Source organism: Parasteatoda tepidariorum, chromosome 4 (genome assembly GCF_982258835.1).
Source record: "Parasteatoda tepidariorum strain Cologne lab strain chromosome 4, Ptep-v5.0, whole genome shotgun sequence".
NCBI classification, from domain to species: Eukaryota; Metazoa; Arthropoda; class Arachnida; order Araneae; family Theridiidae; genus Parasteatoda; species Parasteatoda tepidariorum.
In genome coordinates, this window is record NC_141758.1 from 78,264,949 (window position 1) to 78,287,908 (window position 22,960).

At 27.2% G+C, this 22,960-nt stretch overlaps 2 protein-coding genes across 3 annotated transcripts in view; both read right to left on the reverse strand.

Moving 5' to 3' along the window:
• LOC107441339 (hemocyte protein-glutamine gamma-glutamyltransferase) overlaps window positions 1-9,128 on the reverse strand; it is a 64,118-nt gene extending 54,990 nt beyond the window's left edge. Inside the window, exon 1 of one of the 2 annotated variants that reach the window (XM_016054565.5) lies at window positions 8,986-9,128. The gene's annotated coding sequence lies outside the window, so the exon portion shown is untranslated. Of the gene's footprint in view, window positions 1-707; window positions 843-8,985 lie in introns of those variants that run through there. The other variant, XM_087161420.1, reaches the window with a different exon arrangement.
• A 2,650-nt stretch (window positions 9,129-11,778) lies between these two features.
• Window positions 11,779-19,592, reverse strand: LOC107453294 (uncharacterized). Its single transcript, XM_016070059.5, has 3 exons — window positions 19,374-19,592; window positions 13,939-14,317; window positions 11,779-11,965 (listed from the first exon to the last, which is right to left on the reverse strand). Exons 1-3 carry the CDS (start codon window positions 19,575-19,577, stop codon window positions 11,871-11,873), a joined length of 678 nt encoding a protein of 225 aa, XP_015925545.3. The 5' UTR covers window positions 19,578-19,592; the 3' UTR covers window positions 11,779-11,870.
• Between the last annotated feature and the right edge of the window lie 3,368 nt (window positions 19,593-22,960).

The following is a 22,960-nucleotide window of genomic DNA, read 5'->3' on the forward strand; positions in this document are numbered from 1 at the left end:
TATCTAGTTAAAGTAAAATATATTTTAGTAATGTCGAGATTTTTTTTTATTTGTAATTTTATTCCATTTTTTATTAGAAATATTTTTAAAATCCGAAAAGAATTTAGTTTAATTAAAAAGAAAATTAATTTGCGATGCTTTTTAAATCAAAATACAATCGTAAATTTGTTAAAATATACAATTATTATTAAAATATACTACTTCAGAATAACTCTGGAAAATTTCTTACTAATTTTTATGATCTAAACAAACAATTAGCATTTTCTATACACTTTTCGCACCATTTTTGTAATTTTTCCCATTGGATTTTAAGATCGAATTTCAAGAGGAATATTAGAGTAGAAACTCTCTGTTAAGTTCATTTAAAATTAAAATTAGATTAAAATTTTATTTAAACAAAAAACATACTATGTATTCAAGGTCAATCAAATTAGAAAATAAATATATTTAAATGAAGTTTACTATTTTCTAAATAATAAATATTGCAAACAAAATATAACGCTAAGTAATGCTAATAAAATGGATTCTGTAAAACAGTAACTATGTTTCGCTAATCATGAAAATATGTGACTCTAACTAATAGCATTTAACAAAATACTATAAGCAATAAAGCAGTGTAGTATTACAATATATAATAAGCTAAATACATCAAGCTACATAACTTGAATATCAACTGCTTTTTAAAAAAAACTTTAAAAAAAACTTACTTTTAAAATCTTTTATCTTTTATTCAAAACTTTAACTGTATTTAAAAACATCCACTTTAATTTGTCTCAAACGTGGATCATTTTAAATTCATTCAAGCGTTAAAGTAATCAATCAATCAACGCAAACCACACACGTAATGACAACGTAATTAAATGTTCATCAATTCTGAATATCCTAAAGCAGATACAGTTTAACTTGATACATTTTAACAAGAATCATATCCGGAAAATTCTCTTTTGTCGCCAAAAAAGAACATACAAATGGCGAAAAAGGAAATGTTGCGTTTTTGTAATCCTTTACGACAAGAGGAACTGTTTGAAGAATTGCGGTAATAGCAGTGTTAAAGCTGTTTTATTTTTTTATTGAGGAAAAATTTTTGAATTTTATGTCATTTTGAATTATAACTTTGATACAAGACAATAGTGACCTTTTTTGAATGGAGACTAATGAACTTAAAATCAAATCTGACAAAGATTAATCGTTGGCTATTCTATTTCTTTAATAGCTTATTGTCATTTTTGGGTCGACATAAGGGGTGTTCACATTAAGAAGGCTGTTTCGAATTATTTAACAATTTTTTTCGTAAATAATTATTACCAAACTTGTTTCATATTTTTTATTTCAAGATCTTAGAAAGTTTATAATTTCCAATGTACCTGATGTAAAACTTAGAGCTTATAAAGTTTATAATTTTTAATAAACCTGATGTACTACTAAGAACTTATAAAGTTTATAATTTTTTAATGTATCTACGTTGCACCAACCCTTTGCACACACACACCATTACGCCGGCCGATCACTTTCGATCACGATAAAAACATTTCACTTTCAAATAAAATGTAATGAGAAAACCAGCTGTAAATTCACATTGAAAAAATAAATTGGACCCATTGGCTGACTAATAATCTAGATGTGTTGTTAGGCACAAAAAGGTTGGAAGCTCCAATTTGCATTGAAAAAATAATATTGAATAATAATATTTAAATTTGATGCTTAATGAAATATACTTATCTTTTCATCATAAGATAGTCGTAACCCTTTCACTTTATTCACTAATTCTGAAACTACAGTACAAATATTAATAAACTTGAATAGTTTTTATTGAAATAAGTTGAATAACATCCAATCAGTTTAAAACTAAGTAAGAGTAAGTAACTAATATTGTGTATACATAAATCGAAAAATATTGATTCTTTGCCCAATTAGTATTTCTCATTAAAAGAAATACATTTCTGTATAGAAACCTAAACAAACAGAACATTAAATAGTATTAATGCTAAGATTAATGCTTTTGAAGCTTTTTTTCCTAAAAAATTCGATTCGCTGGCAGTTAAGTTTTTCGGATTTCTTTATTTTATTTTTATTTACTTATTTATTTTGAAATATATAAAAAAAATGGCAGCAAAATTATTTTATTATTAACTTCTATCTATCATAGAGAGAAAAAAACATTCCTAACCAAAAGTAATACATAGCTACATTAAATAAAGCCTCTATCAGGTCGCTAATGAGGTTGGATGTGTCAACATTAGCAGCTTATTATTTAACACTGGTTTAATATTTGACTGTTATTTTTCTTTGAAGAGTTAAATATCTAACCTATTTGAAAAAACCATCGTAAGCTTTAAAATTACTAGAAATATTTATTTAAAGAAGCTCATATAATTGAAAAGAGAATTGTTGGAAATTTGCACTAAAATAAATAAAGGAATTCTCTACATGGAACTACGGCATCGCAGATCATGCAAAACATTAATAGTTTAAGTTGACTTTCGTGTTGATTGAATAAGAATGAATTACTAAAACACTCTCCAAGGTGCAATATTTAGCGAAAGAAGATAATAGTGAGTGCTTGATGCTCAAGTGAGATTATAATTTATGAAACCTGGTTCATCGGTCAAAATAAAAAATATTTCAATTAACTAAATTAAATGGTGCAAAAACTTAATCGAAAAATAGTCTAAATTGTTCAACAAATCGTTTCCTGTCTTATTGCATGTTACTGCTAAACCACTCACTGCACAAAGGACAATGGCAAAATTGCAGGAATTAAAACTTTTACGTCATGCTCCATACTCACTAGACCTTCCTCATCTTTATAAATTTCGACAGCTTTTTATTAGGAAAAAAACTATATCCAAAAATGCTATAAAACTGGACTTTCAATGTAATTGACTCTCTTCCGAGGGGTTTTATCCGAAGGGCTTACATGGGAAAAGTTTGAAGAGAATATTGACTCATACATCTGTAAAGCAAAATGCTTAAACCTATAAGTCAAATAAGGTTACTTTTTGCTGGAGAATCCGAATATGCAATAAAAATAGGGGTTGATACTTAAGATTTCAAAGGAATAGAGTTTGTTATCATGGGATAGCTTTTAAAAAAATATGGAATTCATCTATTATCACTTTTCGGTCCGATGCATATCTCTCGAGATATTTGACAGTTTTCAAACTTTTTTTATATGTTGTATAATTTAGGCAACATCATATTTAAGAGTACAAATTATGCATCTTTCTAGGAATTCATACAGATGCATACAAATAATGATGCATACTGCACTTCTGATAAGTATTATTTTACATGATATAAGGAAAAATGCAATCCTGTAACTATGTAATCGTAATGGCATATAAATATAAGAATATAAAAGTACAGCTCAAAATTGTTTAACAATTGGTTTGAGCTGTTATTACGATACAGCTTTCGGGGTGAAATCATAGCTTAAGCATAACAGAAAAACAAAACAATTTTTTATGTTTCTGTTTGTAAACATTTATGGGTAATTTATATAAGTTTGTCGTGGTATTATTTACAATAGATTTTCAAATAAGGGATAAAAAAAATCAACAATATCACTGTATAAAAATGAAAATTCTCTTCGCCGAACAATTTTGGTATTGTTACTGCATACAATAACCTTCCCTTCAAATTTCTGAAAACAATAACCTTATAAACACTTAGTTTATTGTCACAGAACAAAATAGTAATTTGTTATTGTTCGAGATGAAACAAAGTATTCAAATCACTTTAAATTAACTGTCGGTAAGGTATTCTTTTTTCTAAATTCAAACTCACATCAATGTTTAAAAACTAAACACACTCAACCAAAAAATGTAAGAAATTCTATTTACTATTTTTGCTAAAAATTATTTGTATGGATAATTGTGACAGTGTAAGATATAAGTAGAATTCAAAACTTTCTGCAAAGCTTTAAAATAATTTTAGTTTGGTTGAATTTTTTCTTTAAATTTGATCATAAATAGCCCAAAAATAATGTACATTTATCACATCAAAAATAATTTTATTCTGCTTAAAACGTGTCACATTTTAAATTTGCTTTTAAAATTGTATTTGAATTAAAATCCCTCTGTAATATACAATTGCGGTAGAGTGTAAAACTTTTTTGAAATATTTTCATAAAAACATCTTACTTCAATTTCAAATATAGTCTTTATGAAGTTAATCTATAAATAAAGTAAAATTAATTTTAAACTTAGAGATTAAAAATAATTTTATTCCACCGAAAAAAAAACATGAAATTTTATATTTGCCCATAAAATTGTATATATATGGTAGGATTTTAATAGAATATTGAATATATCTTTGAAACATTTTAATACAAATGTAATTTGTTTTTTTTTTTTTTTTAAATATTACAGTAAATACAGTTGAAATAATTGAAAAAGATTTTTAGCTATAAATTTTGAAAATTTAGCTGTCGAAAATTTACGTATGAATAGGTAATTTATGGTAAATCGGAGTTTATACGAAGCGTTTAAAATAATAAGATTATAAATGTGAAAAAAACTGCTAGTTTCTGTGGTTATAAAACTTTTATTGATTCTTTGCTCATGTTCTGAAATAAATACACCAATTGTCCAAAATGTCAAACAATTTTTTTAAAATAAACATTATTGTAATTTTTGATTTTACAAGGAAATATATTAGACACCAAAACTGTTGTCGTGTAATGCTTAAATTGTGATCGAGTTTACCTTCAAGAACTATTCTTCTAGGGTTTTAATTAGAAAAAATTGGCGTGTATTTTAAGCAATTAAAACTTGGAACGTGTTTAACGCAGTTCAAGTGGCATACTTTTGGAAGTCGGGAATGTAAAACGCAGCAGTGTTTAAAACTAATGCGAAACAACGCATTGGATTAGTATAAAACACGTTTTTATTTTTTATCTATTAAATGTAGCGTGAAATAATTCGACTAACATCTGTTTTTAGAAAGATAAAATTATACATTATTCATATATTCTTAATGTGCATAAATGCATCTCTAAAAAAAATTTACGTTTTTTTTTTAAAGAATGTATTTTATTTAACTACACTAAGGTTAAAGCATATAAATCTGAAAATGAAAAACTAAATATCAAAATAAGGTTATTAAAAAAAATTTGAAACTCTTTTACGATCGACCACAAATTATGAAACGTAATAGAGAAAAATTTCTACGTTTTTGTTTTTAAGTTGTAATATAGCACATTTTCAGATATTTGAAATAATTTATCTATAAACGGTAAATATTATAATAATACTACTTCAGAAACCAGGAAAATTAAAATACAACGAAAATATTGTTATAATTTTCCCAGTTTATTGATAAAATACAGCATGTTCAACCTACATCTATATTTAAAACAATTAAAGCACACAATTTTCATAAACTCATAACAATAATTTAAACATTAATTTTTTTATGATTTTAAATAATTTTGTATTATTTGTAAATAACGTAAAGCATATAAATCTAAAAATAGAAGTAATAGATATCAAAATATTGTTATTTTAAAAAAGTTTAAATACACTCTTATGACCGATCTTAGAAGATAAAATGCTGCTTAAAACATGATAAAAAGCAACGCAATTTACAAAATTTTGCTTCAAAAAGGAGATAATGTAGAATCTTTTCTGAAAATTAACATAATTTATAATAAAATAGAAAATGTTTTTGTAATGCTGTTTTGGAAAACAGGAAATTAAAACAAAGCAAAAATGTTGTTGTCCAATTGTTGACAATTGTCCACAAAAAAGTCTTGGACATTCCTAATTTTCTTTTTAGAACTTTCTGTTAACCGTTCTTTATTAACAAGTATAATTCTACTATAATTTTACTTTTTAAACCTAATAAAGTTACTATTGTAAATGCATGTATTTATTTTTTATACTTAAATTATCCATTATGATTAAGGATTACATTTGCATTCACAAATTTTCTTGAGTATCCGAGTGACTTGGAAAAAAACGTCCAAATATTCGTACAAGAGGAAAAACTTAAATATCAAATTCAAGTGAAAAATTAAAAATAATTAATAAATAAATCTAAATTTAATCTTCTTGAAATGATTTAAAAACAATCTTGTTTATTTAGTGTTTAAAATGTAGTGATTAAATTCAATAATAACAACCTTGTTAATTTAGAGCTTAAAATTTAGCAATAAAATAATTGATAGTCTTGTTAACCTAAATTTTAAAATGTAGTGACTGGATCATTTAAAAATAACTTGTTAATCTAGCGCTAAAAATTTTGTGATTAAATCATTAAAGAATAATCTTGTTAATCTTGTGCTGGCAATTTATTGATTAAAATGATTTTAAGTACAGAAACATGGAAAGTATGTTACATATCTTGCAATGTTTCAGTTCATAAAATCATTTTAAAATAATAACATCTGACATTAGCGTCGTTAATGTATCATAATCACTTTAATCACTTAAAGGGGACAAACATGAAACAGCTTTTTTTTTAGTTTATAAAACAGTAATAGAGACAATATATTTTTGGATACAACAATTAAATAAAACAGATAAAGTTTAGAGTTCTGCTTAATAACCATAGGGTAGTTCCACTGAGCTATGGAGATAGAGAATTTGAACTACGGTAGATTCAACTGTCATTTTAATAATGAATCTCCGTGAAGAATAAAAAAATTTTATAGCTAAACCACTCAAACCTAAGAGATCAAAATTCAACTACTGCTTTTCATGCATTTCGTTTAATCTCTTCTTGCTATTGATATAGGGCACCTTATGATTCTCGATACAACATTTAAAACTATTTGAACTGTTTCTAAATGTTGTGCATATGTATGCACGCATGCAAATTAACAATTGTATGCAAATTACGTACAGAGGTGAAAGGAACGTTAAAGAAAATTAAAAATAGGCTTATAAGAGTTTTCAAAACTTGAAAATAAATACTTATAATAAATACTTTGGAAAGAGATTGTTTAAAAATGCCTTATATTAAAATAAAACTATAAAATAAATATTAAAGATCGTGCAAAAAGGGAAGTAGGCCCAGCATGTATATAGAAAAGCAGTATTATAAGATTCTTAACCTTTGGTGATTTATAAAATATTTTATAGTATATAATGCATGCAATAAACAATTGAAAAGTACATATTTTTAAAATAATAATTGAAATTTAAATCATATTCATAACTCACTTCGTATTTTTTTCTATGTATAAGTTTCTTTTTTTATATCTAAAATTAAATAATAATTTAGTTCCATATTTTATTCGAATCACACTTTTTCTTAAAAAGCTAAAAATTTATCACAATTTCGTAAATAAGTTTTAGAAATTTAAAAGAATTTTTAGTAAAAGAATTTGTCATATGTTCTATCAGTGATAAAAAAAACGCACGTATTTCAACAGATATTATTAATTTTCACGTGCCTTTGTAATAATTAACTATAAGACAATTACTAGTCAGAAAATCCATATTATTAGTAGTTTATTGTGATTAACTTATGTACAGTGTGCGAAAAAATGGACCTCCCCGAATGACTTTTGATCTAATGATCGGATCTATATGTTCTAGGATTCAATCTTAATGGTAGGACGGAGTGACCTCAAATATGTTAATTAACTAGCGCAAACAATATTTTAAGTTAAAAAATCAGACACAGAAACCTACTTTCCACGATTTTACTGTAAAAATTACGGTACATCAGTTTTATTATTCCGTAAAACTTTACGGTAGAAATGGTTTTTACCTAAAAGCACTGGAACCCTTGAATGTCGGTACTTTTTACCATAATTTGATCCGGAAATTTTCACCACGAGGAAACCCTACTTTAATGGCCTATGCACTAGTTTTTTTTCCTTAATTAATTTAAATTATAATTAGTTTTATGCTTTCTTAAAGATAAATTTACTTACTAAAGATACGCTTTCCTTTTACCCTTTCTACGCAGAATTTTCATTGAACATACTTTTTACACTTTTTTTTATTATTTTGTATTAATTTATGTCAAAATAAAAGAAAAATATTTTATTTAGCACTTTCATAATTTATGGTTACAAAATACAGCATGAAATACTGAGGCCTTTATCAGCGTTCAAGGTTTAAAAAAATTTATACGGCCCTTTACTAGATAATTTTTACAATTTTCACTTATTCTCTGTTATTTAGATCTAATCGAGAAAGAAGTTATTCATCATTGAAATTTATTTAATTTACAAAATCAACTATTGCTAAATTTTTGAAAAGGAATGAAAAAATTATTCAAACTAGTTTCTTTTAATTTTATATTTCAATACAAATATCATTCCGATAATCGAACAGTCCCATTTTAGTAACAATTAGAATGTTTTTTATAATTATAAAATATCAAAATATATTTCTGCTTGGAATTAAAGCGTCAATAAAAAATATATAAAAGTACACCAGTGTGCCATCTGCATCAAAGGGTTAAGCGTTTAAAATAACAAAATCATACAAAGCTATAAAAGAAGTTAGTAAAAAAAAATAGGAAAATTTCGATAAACAGGTATTCATCTTTGAAATTGCTTTGATTTACAAATCATGATAAATTTTTGAATATGAATGGGAAAAAAATTTCAGACTACTTTTTTGGGATTTTACATTTTAGTGCAAATATAATTCCGATAATACAGATATATAGTTCCGATACAACTATAATTCCGATATTTTTTAGTAACTATTAGACTGTTTTTATTTATAATTTAAAAATGCAAATTTTTTTTTACTTGCAGTTAGAGTTTCAGAGAAAAAAAATTTATAAGGGACAATCGTATTCCATCTGCATCAAAGGGTCAAACTTCATAAAACCGATAGTACATTGCGTTACTTTTATTAAATATATTTCTCAATTGAAATAAACGTTTATCTATGTAAACCTGCATAATTATAACAAAATAATATTTTGAAAACTAACTCTACATTCTTGCATTTAGACTACATTTTGAAATTTAAAATACCCTTACAGAAAATTCAGATAGTTGATTAAAAAACTCACTCGAATAAAATCCTTGTCGCCAAGTTCGAAGATCTTCAGTGGTTGAGTGGGATGAAAAAGATGATCTTGAAAGATCTTTTAACGAGGCGCTTCTGATTTCTCTCTCGTATTTTTTATTTTTATTTTATTCTCTTTAAAAAAGCGACAAGTGATTCGGGTTTACGCCAATCAGAATAGGTTGTTTCTCAAATACTTGATGAAACCGGTTTCCACAATTCCGGATGGAGAGGAGGATTGTTCATTAGTATTATCCACAACATTCACATTTTTCAAAATGTGAAAAATCATGATAATGAAATAAAGTAAGGATTAAATAAAAAAAAGATTTTTTTTGAGGAAAAAATAAAATCTTACAAATGTAATTATATTTTATTATAACTTAAACATGTTTCTGCATTAGTGTTTAAAGGAGATAAAAGAAAAATGATTTATAATCACTTATTTTCTTCACTTAAAATGTTTTAGTAACAAATATATATATTAAACTTTTATATAAAAAGAGTATATAAAAAGAGTTTAAGAGATATATAAAAAGAGTTAATTAAGGTAAAAAATTGAATCATTTTATTTCTTTAATTTAAAATACTATTGCTAACAAGCTATTGTTGAAACATTTAATGCCTGTTATATCCACATACACACTTTTTTTCCTTAATCAATATATTTTCATTTTTATAAATGTGTAAAAAAATAGGGGTGAAGTGAAATAATTGTTAAATAACTCTTTCGCAGAAAAAAATCTGATACTTAAAAAATATGTATATTATTATGATTTAAAAGTTGTGCATGTAAGAGTTTGAATGATATAAAAAACGATTCATTATCAGGTATATTGTTTTTTAAGCTTTAAATGCTTTAATATCAAATATATATTTAATTTAATAACTTAAAATTAAAATAGCATTTTACTTTATTAAATTTGAAATGTTTTTCTTAATCAATAATTGTCAGTGCATATTATATATAGCTGAACACTTTTAAAAACATATATCTTAAAGTGCATGAAAATAAATATACTTTTCCATCATTACATTTCAATCACACCAAACTAAATACACTTTTTTATCTCACCGAAAAATATTTTTCTGTCCTACCCTACGAAATTAAGGAATTAGCTCTTTATAACAGTGATACAAATGTAATGTTTTATTTTAATGAAGAAGGGAAAAAATCAAAAATTTAAGATTAAATTATTAAAATATTCACCGTTTACAGTACTTTTATCAATTAATAATGTATTTTTATCTCATCTTAGTCCAATTATTTTTTATCAAACCAAACAGTAAGTTTTTATCTTCCTAAATGACTGAATACGCTTTCCATCACAACGATATATCAATGCTTTATCACATTGAAGCTAACAGTTGAATTCTGGTTAAGTTACAAAGAATTTCCTCCTCTGAGTTTTGTATTTAAATTTTAATTACACCAAAAGAAATATAATTATTTATTACACTGTATTTACATTAAGTGGATAACCAACGACAATATAAAACCAAGCAGTAAATTATACTGTTTTTAAACCAAAACCACAGAATCAAACAGTTTATTTTTATTTTATTAAACTAAACTAACTTTTAACTTTCTAATTTAATGAATACGTTTTTCATCACAACAATATAAATTCAATTCTTTATCACATTGAAGCCCGGTTAAGTTACTAAGAACTTCCTCTTCAGAGTTTTTTATTTCACTAAATGATAAATTTTAATTGCACCAAAAGAAATATAATTGTTTATTGCATTGTATTTATAATAAGTGGATAACCCATGACGATATACATGTAACTTTTTATCTCATTGAAGAATCACTTCGAGAAATTCATCTTAAGCTACTAAAAACTTCTTTAATATAGTGCTTATCTTACACTAAATATAAAATCACAATTAATGTGTTTTTTTTTCTTCTAAAGGGAGTTAGGCCACAGCAGGAATTTATTACTTAGTGACCCTACCCTTTTAATTCCCTTCATGAACATTTTTTTTTAAATTTCTTCATTTAAGTTTCATATTTGGCATTTTTTTATGACAGAGAGCTGTCGGGATTTCGCTGAATAAAACTACCTTAAATTCTACTTTTAAAAGGCCAGGAAGCAATTTCAACTGTTTTTTCCCCAGACACATAGCATCCTGATGAAGTAGGAATTTATTGTTTAATCGGAAAGAGGTGGAAGTTTCGATTGGTGATAAATTCTATTTGGTGATAAAACAAGCTTCTGACGATCAGGAAACGATAAAATCTTTTTAAGGAATAATTATTTTTTCACGACACAGAGCTTGAGTCTTTAACACTTTGGTCTGGTAAAAAGCAGTCGAAATTTTGAATGTAATATTTCGGTCCCTTAAACATACTCGAAATCGAGGTAGTAAAACGTAATAAATAACAAAAACCACCAGAGTACTTCGATTTGTTTTAACCCGGGAATAAATTAATGCCTAAATTTAGTTACTAACTAAATTATCTTCTGAAATTAAATAATTTACAACAGTTTTTAAATAAATTAACATCTGAAGCTAAGTTTTAAATAAATTAGCATCTGATGGTTGTAAAATAAATTAACATCCGAAGCTTGTTGTCCAATAAATTAACGTCTAAATCTAGTTTTCAATTAAATAAACACATGGAGCTTGTTCTTAAATAAACTGACATCTGAAACTTGCTTTATAATAACATCTTGAATTTGTTTTGAACTGAATTAACATCTGTAGCTTGCTTTCAACCAAATTAACATATAGAGCTTGCTGTGAAACAAATTATCCCCTGGACCCCATTTTAAAATAAAGTAACAAAATTGCAATGCTGATAAAAAATGTATATATATATATATATATATATATATATATATATATATATATATATATATATATTTTTAATTCCAAACTAAATTACACAATTTTTACATCAGCACATCCTCGGAAATATTCTTGAGGTCCGCAACCCATTCGTCCTTTGCCATCTTCACAAATTCCCCAGTTATTGGCTGAAAAATTGAATTAATAATCACATCAGGTTTGAAAATAATAAAAAATTATGTCTATTATACAAATATTTCTTTTTAAAATTATATATTAGTATTTCCCATTTTTCATTTTTTTTAGCAACCAACAACTTAGTCTAAAAAATTTCTGCATTCAAAATTGTTAAGCCTAACACAATTTTATACAATATAAAATAAATATAAGGAGTAATATTTTGTTGAATAACTATCAAAATATTTTGAGGCTCAGAGATAGAGCTCTCACTTTCTAATGAGGTTACACAGATTCGAATCCATGTAATGATCTCGAGGTCATCATCCTAACAGTAAAATGTTTTCGTGGTTTTCCCACTGTGAAGCGCAAAAGCTGGTTAGTTTTCATTAAGAAAGCTTTGTACAAAATAAATTTAGTCTTAGCCCGAAATTTCTGTCATTTCTTGGGATGGAATGAAGAGTACAATATATAGTAGCCGCTAATTTTATATGGATCGGAACTTCAACTCAGGTAATAAAATAATTTTCATTATGTATACTTTTCTATGATTGTAACTTTCTCACTTTAAGGATATAATTTTAAATTCATAGTATTAGAATTTTATTTTTTTTTAGTCATAATATTCGTTTATTTTTAAATATTTGTATAAAAAACTACGTAGTAAGAAAATTTTTTAAAACTCAAAGGAATTTTCTTTGTTATTTAATTAAAGCTATAAGACTTAAATTAATTTTTTACTTTCACTTGTACTTTTTGCAAAGTCTTAAAACCTGGGCAATACATTTTTAAATTCATAAAATTAGTTCTGACTACTAAAGTGAAATTGCAAAGTATGAAAATGATATCTGTAGGTCCTCGAATTAATAGTCACTACCACTTTTAATAACTTTGCGTATTAAACAACATTTTCTGGAGTGAAATTTAAGTTAATACCGACATTTAATTTAATTTCAAATTAATATCGATGATGTAAACAAAATCGCAAATAAATAACTCTTAAACGTTATATTTTTTACTTAATTTCAACCTATCTCAGTTTTCAAAGTTTCTGACTTTGATGCAGTAAAATAAAAATATATTTCCCTCCATATTAAAAAGCCGTCAGCTGAAAAGTTTCTAGTAAAAAATGCCAGACGGGCCACTTTACAAGCCAGAAAAATGCAGTTTTGTACTTGTTAGTGTACTTGACACCAAGTTTTTGTTTTTACATCAGTAATTGCTCTCTAAATTAAATAAAAAATTGCAGAAAACAAGGAGGTGAACCTTATTTTGTCATAAGTAACAATAAAATGAAACATATCAAATTAAATAAATTTTGGTTTTCAAATGGAAGTTGATAAGCAAAGTGAGAAGGGGTGGAGCATTTTGGTGTTTAAAAAAAGAAAGGAAAAATAGTTTCCACGAAAAACTGTATTATTACTAATCGTTTTTTATTAACTTCTATTTTACAACCGTCTTTGAACACAGACTCATTTCTGAGTTAGCGACTATCGATGTTCAACTCCGTAGCCTTGTAATTTTGAACGCAGCCCAGAACACAAGGAAACTCATGGATCAAGCATTGGAAGAAATTTTTGCCGTCATGGAGGACGTTTTGATGGAACTAACTCGCATTTGCGTTACATGGAGAGGAAAACCTCCCACTGTTAGCTCCATAGCAAGGGGATTCTAACGCATGATCTGTCTACCACTGAGGATATTTTACATCAGCACTGTGGTCAGAGTAGAATTCGTATCAACCAGCCTCGGTTGAAATTCGAACCTGAGTCACCTGATTAGGAGGAGAGCGCTCTATCTCCGGAGTCACCACGGCTGAACGTTAATCAACTAGCAAATCTTGAGTGGTTTTCTAAACTTATAAGTACTAAAGTTTATAGTTTTAAATGTGATCTCTAAATCAAATTATGTATTACGTTTACTGATTGTCCCATCAGATTTTTTATCCATTTAAAACTAACTAATATACTTATAAAATAATTACCGCATTTCCAGTGAAATTGTAAAACGCATCTTTCACACGTGAAACCATCTGGCAATTTCAATTTCAGATCCAGATTGCCCTTTTTATTTCCAGGCAAAGTATAACGGTAACCCGAACCATCAGCCATAGCTATAGGATGTTTATCTAAGCATGCTTGGTCAGCCCTAACGCCATCTTGCTCGGGGCAGAGTTTGAATTCAAAATAGCCTTCATGATTGGCGACAATAAATATCCTGACGTCGATTTCTTGGCCTGATTTGTATGTCCTCACTACGACTCCTTTACCATATTTACCACCATCTTCATTTGGCCTTGGTTCTTTCAAGTCCCAGGCATCTCCACAAATGCCGCATTTACCTTTGTGGGTTCTCCATAGTTTCTAAAATATATAATCATAATTGAACAACTTGAAACATTTTTTAAATGGCTTCGGTGAATTGATTTAGTTACTAAAGTATTCATGATTGCATAACTTCATTTTTACTTAAAAGATCTCAACTGCTAAATATTTGGTGTATTAAACATTGTTTAAAAAAGGACATAGTTTTTGTAAAAGTAGTTATGGGTTTGGTAAAACATATAAATTAACTTAACAATAAAACTAATTAACTGGATGAAACAATAGATTTCGTTATCAGAATTGTAAAACGCCGTTTAACCATGACTAAGCCTCTAAATTCGTGATTTTTTTTAACCTAATCATCTCTATTTTTCACATATAAGTGACAAATTTATAGGTTTAAATATTTAAAACACTCCCAAAGTGAGAAAAACTGATTAAACTTTTGGGAAACTTAGAACAGAACTTAGTATTTTTACCCTAATTTGTGTCTTAATGAGTTAAATCAGCAACGTTTTAATAAACGGGTCAAACCAGGCAAAAGAATTGAATTATAATAGTGATAGATTTACAGTTTAAGTACTCCTGTAGTAAGATTCATTAATTGAACTACTGGAGAACTTATTACATAACACTCCAACTTTTAATACTTAAGGAAATTTAAGTAATTAAAAATGTAGCACAAGAAATATTTTAAAACTTAATAGTTTTTTAGCTGACACTTATGATATAAGAACATTTTAAGTTTTTTTCTTGAAAAATCGTCTTTATTACGAACAGATTGCAATCATTTCGACCCCATACACATGTCTGGACACACAACACCTAACGTGACCTAGAACCTTGAGCTGGTTTTCAGGGTTCTATCTTTTTAACATCCATGGTAGGAATGCCGCTTAATTTTAACTTCGGTCAGACGAAGTAAACAGCACCTGAGATGGTACCCCTCTCTCTGAACTTTACAACCGATGAGAGGACAGCCACAAAGGATTTAGCGTACAGTTAGATGCATTATGCGCAGGTTGCGTATTTGGCTGCCGAAATCAACTTCACGATCCCCAGTTCCCCATCAGCAGTGTGAGCTACTCCCTAACCAACTGCGCCACCGGAGCGCTTCCTATGTCTGGAACAGATAGTAGTTAAAATTAATCGAATCTAAATCGATATAAAGGCAAAAAAAAAAAAATGTGAAAATTTTTTTTAAAAAAATTGAACATTTTTCACTTAACTGAATGGTTAATTGATACAATAGCTGAATCAGTCGCTACTACACAGTTCGAAGTATTGGAAGAAGTTAAACCATAATATGATGCCAAACTGAATGATATAAAATTATTTTTTAAACTTGTTTAGCAACGATAAGATTTAATTTGAATGTAATTTAACTTGAATGTTTCATAACAAAGAAATTCTATATTGAACTGATTTTTTCAAAAATTAAATAAAAGGGGTAAGCCTAGGATAGATAGTAATGGTTTTCCATATCTAAATAAAAGTGCTAAGAATAGTAACACAAGAAATGTTCGCGAATACTTTAAGTTTTCGCACATGTGTTCAACAAATTTTGAGAAAAAATTAATAAAATATTGAGAATAAAATATGAAAAACATTTGTTGAGAACAAATTTACAAGTGGCCATTACTCCTTAATGTCAAAGTGAATTGGCAGTAAAGGAAAGGTGAAGTCAAAATATGGAATACAGCAAACCATAAAAATTTTTCTATAAGTTGTAATAAATGAATTTTATCTTGGAGTTTAAGTCAAAAGAATCTAACAAACAACTCAAAAGTGTATATTTAAGCCATCATTTTCGAAAAAACTTAATCACTTTTTTGGCAAAGGTTTTCAAAGTTTGAACATATTTCATAATGGAGCCACTGTATGCAACTTGCACATCTTGTCCAATCAACATTTTTAGTTGTGGCATTCTTATTCTTCTCCACGGCATGCCCACTGATATTCATCAAATTCTGAGTTTGTAGAATCGTATAATATATAATCGAGTAGATCTCTCCTAAAGTTGAAGATGAGATATGGTCACCGAATTTATCACGGTGTCACTCCGCCATTATATTCCTTTTTTTTACTCAGGAACATAGATTGGACGTAGATAGACTATGTTCCTATGTTCAGGAACATAGATAAGTCTATCTACAGGACATCTACAGGACTTAGTCATGTCCCTTAAAGGTTCAGCTAGTTAAAAAAAATGTATATAAAACCTGCGTATTGAAATCAAAAAAATACCTACTTCACAAAAATATTTGACCCCTAAATAAAATCAACATTAAAAAAAAAATTTTTTTTTTGCAGTCACAAAAAACAATGCGTTATCTAAATTGATAAACAAGTTAAACTCTTTAATGCGAAACTGTTTCTGCCGCAATATATTAAATAAAGAAGATGTCCAAACTAGCCATATAACTTAGACTTACCCTTAATAAAATTCTACCCCGATTTATCCCGTGTTTTCTTGTACTCTATGTCTACAGATGTTGATCACTTTACAGTTATTATCTTTTTTGTTTTTTCTTTCTTTTTTTAGTTATGAATCCAGCGTTCTTTGATCAAATTTTGAAATATTGCAAAAGAAATCTGATTTTTGTCTTTTAGTAGGATACCTGCATGTTACGTAGTGTGGGAATCTCGATCCCGTCTGGTCGTTGAAACGAGGCATTTGTTTACGTCAGCAGCTGCTCCTTCCATTCCACTTCGAGAAAGCTAAGTGTCAATTTCCTTAAATGACACATTCTATATTCTTACACAAAGATTATTTCAGAAAGTTTTGGTTTCTTTTACTATGTATTTCTTACTTTGCACAAAGATAGGCATGAAGCCGTGTAGAGCATAAGTAAACTAATTGTGTATTGAAGTTGTCAAGTACACATAGCAAAAATATATCTCTGTTACAATAAAATACATGAACAAATAATAAATTTATGTTAAGTAAAGGAAGTAGACGATAAAGAATTATATTTCAGTAAATTTGATGCGCGATACAGGGCTGTTTTTAATCAACTTCACGTTAATTAACATTCTAACTCACGTGGAGAAATTTATCTCAACTTTAACACGCCAGTTTGCTTATAAGCTATCATCTGGCACTGTCGTCATAGGTCACATGTGTAGGCATCAGTGATCTTCGTCTTAAAGTGCAAGTACCTTATTCTGCCTATTTTGCTTTTAATTTAACAAATGAGAAATACAGTTAAGAAGATCTTTAATAACTAAAAAAAAGCTACAAGCTACTTCTATAGTTTTAAAGATAAACACCATATGTTGACCTTTTCAAGCTCATTAAAAGATCCCAAGAGCTTTGATTTTAGATATTTCCGCAATTTTACTTCTACTTACCGATAAAATAATAGAAGCGATAAATGATATTTAGAAATAAACTTTTTCTAAAATTTGCATTCAATTTAATAAAACAATTATATTTTTCCTCATTTAAAAGTTAACATAACGACTACATAATTAGCTGTAACTATGGGACTTGATTACATTTGAATTATAAAAGCATATGCATTCAATTTATAAATATCTATATATATATATATATATATATATATATATATATATATATATATATATATATATATATATATATATATATATATATATATATATATATATATATATATATTTCTCTTACACGGCGACAAAAAAAGCCTCATTACAACTCCCCGAATGGCAACGCTAGAAAATCGACCAATGATTGCCGCTAAAAATGTCACATGCCAAATCTAGTTGAGGTGGCTCAATATATAGCGCTTTTAAAAACGGAAACTGAAATAACCTTAAGCTAGGCAGAAGTGAGTAGTCTTTATCGATAGATCTCTATTTTAGTATTTTGTCGAAAGCGCTTTTTTTCACGAATTTACGTTATTACGAATTTATTTGACGATTTTTGATTTACATCACGAATTTATTTGTTTTATTATTGTTATTAGTTATTCATTGAAAAATGAGTCTCAGTCGTGCTGTTACGCTTTAAGATTTTATACTATAGCACATTTCGAATAGGTTTAACGAATTACATGTCATTTATTTGAATTCAAATTTATTTTAATGACTTAGTATTTACTAAAAAGATGCAATTTTTTTTTAAAAAAAAAGTTGTTATATGGATTTGAATGATTGTTTTGAATTCTTAGAATTTTATGAATTTGCAATGTACCTAAGTTAGTAGCGAGCGAAGTGATCCTGGTTTGCGAAGCAAACCATATAAGATTACGTAGCGAGCGTAAGCGAGCAGGGGGCGCAGCCCACTAGTGCATTGAATTTATAAAAGGGAATAAAATATGAGTTGTAATGACTGTAAATAATAATTAGTAAAATAAAGTAACAAATTATAATAATTATTATAATGATTAATCATTTAATAACTAATGTAAAAAGGAATCTAATGACGATTAATTACAAAAGAAGAGAGCATTGCAAAATTGTGATATCATTATTGTGATCACTGTTTATAAATTGGTCAAATGTATCTTATTCTGGATAGTTTTTCATAAACGCCACATTTCAGTTGATGGGTCGCAAAAACTGAGTCAATTCATGTTAATCCTCTTGACGTCCAATGAGCTAGATTGGTTTTCAGTTCCAGACTATACATAAATTTCTTAAAATGTTTAAAAATTCTTTTCTTTCTTTAGTATTTATATTTATATTAAAATCACCACCAAGACAGTAACTATGAATAAGTCAATCTTAAAGAGAACATAAAAATTCTTCAAATTAATATGATGGAAAAACATTAAAAAAATGTACGCTGATAAAAATAAATAAATTAAAACTCAGTCGGGAAAACAATCAACTCCAAGAAGTTGTAAAATTATCATCCGTTTTTTCCATTTGATCTTGTTGAGTTTTTTTTTTTTTTTTTTTTTTTTTTTTGTTTATGCTTATGTTAACCAGACTCTTTATTTTCGTGTCGAAGTGGATCTAGTCAAAAAAGTGCGCGGATAGGAAAACTCTTGAACAGCACTCCATTCTCCAATAGAGAATATCAAAAAAGATGAATAATATTGTAAAATAAAAAACATTGAGAAAGAGTTCGAATGTTACAAAAGTTTTATGAATCAAATAATCTTACTGTTATCCCTCCGCAATAAATTTCAGCATCATCGTCATTTCTTGGGGTTTTAAATCCAAATCTCCACGCGGAAGATCTTCCGGGCGGTTCATAAAGTGCGGCGTGTCCCCACACTATGGCTATGGACAGGGATAAAACGAAGAGCCTCAACATATTGCTTAAACGGGTGAAACCATTTGTTAATTTCGAATAGATTTTATACATTCTTTTCTAACTCAAGCATATGTTAGATTTCTCAGAGAAAAGATTTGATTTTATCATTTCGATTCATTTTGAAGGTTACAAAAAAGATAAAAGTGCAGAAAAATCATTATTTTGTACTTTATAAATCGTACTACTTACTGAGTTTTTGTAAACAAGAAACTTTTTAATGTAATATTTAGAATTAAATTTCAATTTATTTAACATCTTTAAAATAATTTTGTTAATTTCCTGCTGGAAAAAATAACCATTTTGTAGTTTTTGTTTAAATTTTATAACTATTTTTTTAAATTTAAATTTTATAACTATTTTTTTTATTTAAATTTTATAACAATTTTTTTTGTAATTTACAAACTATATGAAATTTGTTATGAAAGGAATAGTGAATTTTTTTCACTTATTTATTCATTCATTTATTTTACTCAGTTGATATTCTGATAGATGGACATTATATAGAGTGATTAAACAGTGCTAGTACTACCAAAACAGTGCTATTAGGTAACTAACTAAAAACATTTATTAAATTTTTGAAAAACTTTAATGAAATATTTTAGTTAGTACCACAGTAGCGTATTGGAGAGTGAAGTTACAACCAAACATTATATATCTTTCTATCATCCATAAAATAATAGCTGATCATTTTAAAGATTATTGTAACAAAAAACTTTAAATAAAGTTTCAAAAAATTAAGTAAATATCACAATATTGTAGCAGAGAGTTTGAAATTAATGTAAATGAAAAAGGATAATATATTTATTTCAACCAAAAGTTATGTATCTATATCAATAAAATTATATCTGGCCATTATATGGAGTGATAAAATAATGCAGACCATGAAGTGGCTAAAACTTTTAAATATTGTTTTTAAAAACTTCAATAAAATAAAATCATAATAACGTATTGAAGAGTTAATTTTCATTTTTTGCAAGTTGAATACCCGTTCCATGTATGGGGTAAAATTAAAAGTAAATAAAGCTAAAATAGTTTCAAATGTTTATTTATTCATATTATTTGTTGTTCTTCCGTTATTAGGTTATTAGGCTTTGCGTTGTTAGACTAAGCAAAACCCGATTTTATGATAAAAATATTTTTTTTCCATTTTTCAAATATTATACTGTAAATAGGTTACATTTACTTTCTATTACATTACATTTACTTTTACAATAAATTATATGTAAAGTTGCGTTCAGTCAAAGTACTCAATTAAAATAATTAACAGAATACAACTATTTAAAATTCTAAATCAATATTAAGAATTGACGATCCTAATGCTACATAATCTCTCAAACGAAAATAACTTAATGAGTTTTTATAATAACTTAAAATTAAAATTAAACAACTAGTTGATGGATGAATTTGCAATAGAAATTGAGCAAATTTATTAGGTTTAAATTTTATCCCAATAATATTGGAAACTGGATCTTTAGTTCCAAATCTGTGAGATAAAACAGTAATAAATAGTTAAAAATTATTAATATTAATAATTAATTAATATTAAAAGATTTTGTCAGAACATTATTTGAATATTTTACTTTAAATTTTAATGCTAAGATTTTAAGCCGAAATTTTTTACAGTGTATAAGAATATTTTTTTAGCTGCGAAGTAAAATTCTAATCTTTTCTTGAGTCATCAGACAAACACAATTTAAATGTTTAAAGTAAAACGTGAGGAAATTATTTAAAGTCTTCGTATCAACGCCTAATGAGGTATTTTGAATTCAATAGAGATTGTGAGAACAAACTTTTATGTCAAAAACCTTTTATTTCTAACTTCAACACGCATACTGTGTAAAACTTGTCACCAGACGTCTTCTTAAGGAGGAAATCTAAATTGAAAATTACATATTTTGCAGACATCACACAGTTATTTAATGAGTAAGGTTTTTTCAAAAGTTCTTCATATTCTAAATTGGAACATTCAGATTGCTCAATTGCAGTTTCGCTACCGACAATACATAAATTAGCAAGAATTTTAAACGTTTAATTTGATAATATATTGGTAAAAAGTACTGTTAGCATGGCACAAGAGGCTTTATTTAATAATTATCGTGCTTAAAATCCCTCTCTTTTTTGTTGAAAAGCAGATTTCATTCCCCACGTTTTTAAAAGCACGTTTGAAGATACTGGAAGCAACTTCCTATGTATTTTAAGTAATAGAAATTTTAGATCATCAGTTAAAAGAATATTTATACAAATTTTAGTATGTTAAACTTTTGACAGAAAAATTTCCATGTCGCTAAAATCAGAAGTACGATGAGAATAAAGATTTTTCAAGATGAGACGATCGATCGCCAAGAAGTATATTGTTCAATTCTTTATATGGCAAATTACGTAGCCTTGTTGGAATCAACGATCTTCCATTTCTATTAAAGGATGTAATTGTGCAATTAGTTTTCTGTATACATTGGCATCCGTACTTGACTGAAATTGTTGAACAAATTTTCTGTATACTGTGGCATCCATGCTTGACTGATGTTGTTGAACAAATTTTCCGTTTGCAGTGATATCCATGTTTAACCGAAGTTGGTGAATTAATTTTCTGTATACAATGACATCCGTGTTTGACTCAATTTGTTCAGTAAGTTCTCGGTATTAAGTGGTATCCACGTTTGACACTGATGGTTTGACACTGAATTCTCTATGTAAAATAACAGCAGCATTTGACACAAATTGTCCCCTGAATTTTCTTCATGTAATGGTATCTACATTTGACTAAGATTATGGAATAAGTTCCTTTTACAATGACATCCTCATTTGACGAAAATTATTGAATATCTTTTCTGAGTAAAATAGATTCTACTGTCCACACCTAGTTGAATAGATTTTCTGTATATAGTGGCATCTCCAATTGAAGTTATTTGAATTCGTTGCATACAGTAGCCCTTACATTTGACTGAAATTGTTCATTAAAATCTCTATATACAGTGGCATCCACTACCAAAATGAAAACCAATTAAAATCTGACAGGTGCCCAACTACTTTTTTGAATGTAAAGACACGCCTCACGAATAGGTTTCAAAAAATATGTTCAAAACACTCATTTCTGTTAAAACTTTTTCTTAGATTAAAAGTGCTTTTAAACATTAGCCGAAAAATGACTGTTCTAATGAGTGATGTGTTTGTATAAATATTTATGCAAAAACAATTTATCTGCAAGGATTAATTGTTTTTGTATTATATAATTTATCTGAAAGGAAAATGTTATTCCGACGTGTATTTTATAAAATGAACTGGCTACATTCAACTGACATTTATCTTGTTTGAGATATTTTACATAATAATGCTGAGTTTTTTTTTTAATATTTTACTGTTTTTTACCTTTTTGTTAAAGTAAGGGTAATGCTCCAACTTAATCAAATTTACAAGTGTCTGCTTCATGAAGCACT

Excerpts from the sequence above, each read along its gene's own strand:
- LOC107453294 (XM_016070059.5), bottom strand. The coding sequence starts at position 19,577 with ATGTATAAAATCTATTCGAAATTAACAAATGGTTTCACCCGTTTAAGC. Across the intron at positions 14,318-19,373 it reads TTTATTGCGGAGGGATAACA|AAACTATGGAGAACCCACAA; the intron begins GTAAGATTATTT and ends TATATATTTTAG. Across the intron at positions 11,966-13,938 it reads ACAATTTCACTGGAAATGCG|CCAATAACTGGGGAATTTGT; the intron begins GTAATTATTTTA and ends TCAATTTTTCAG.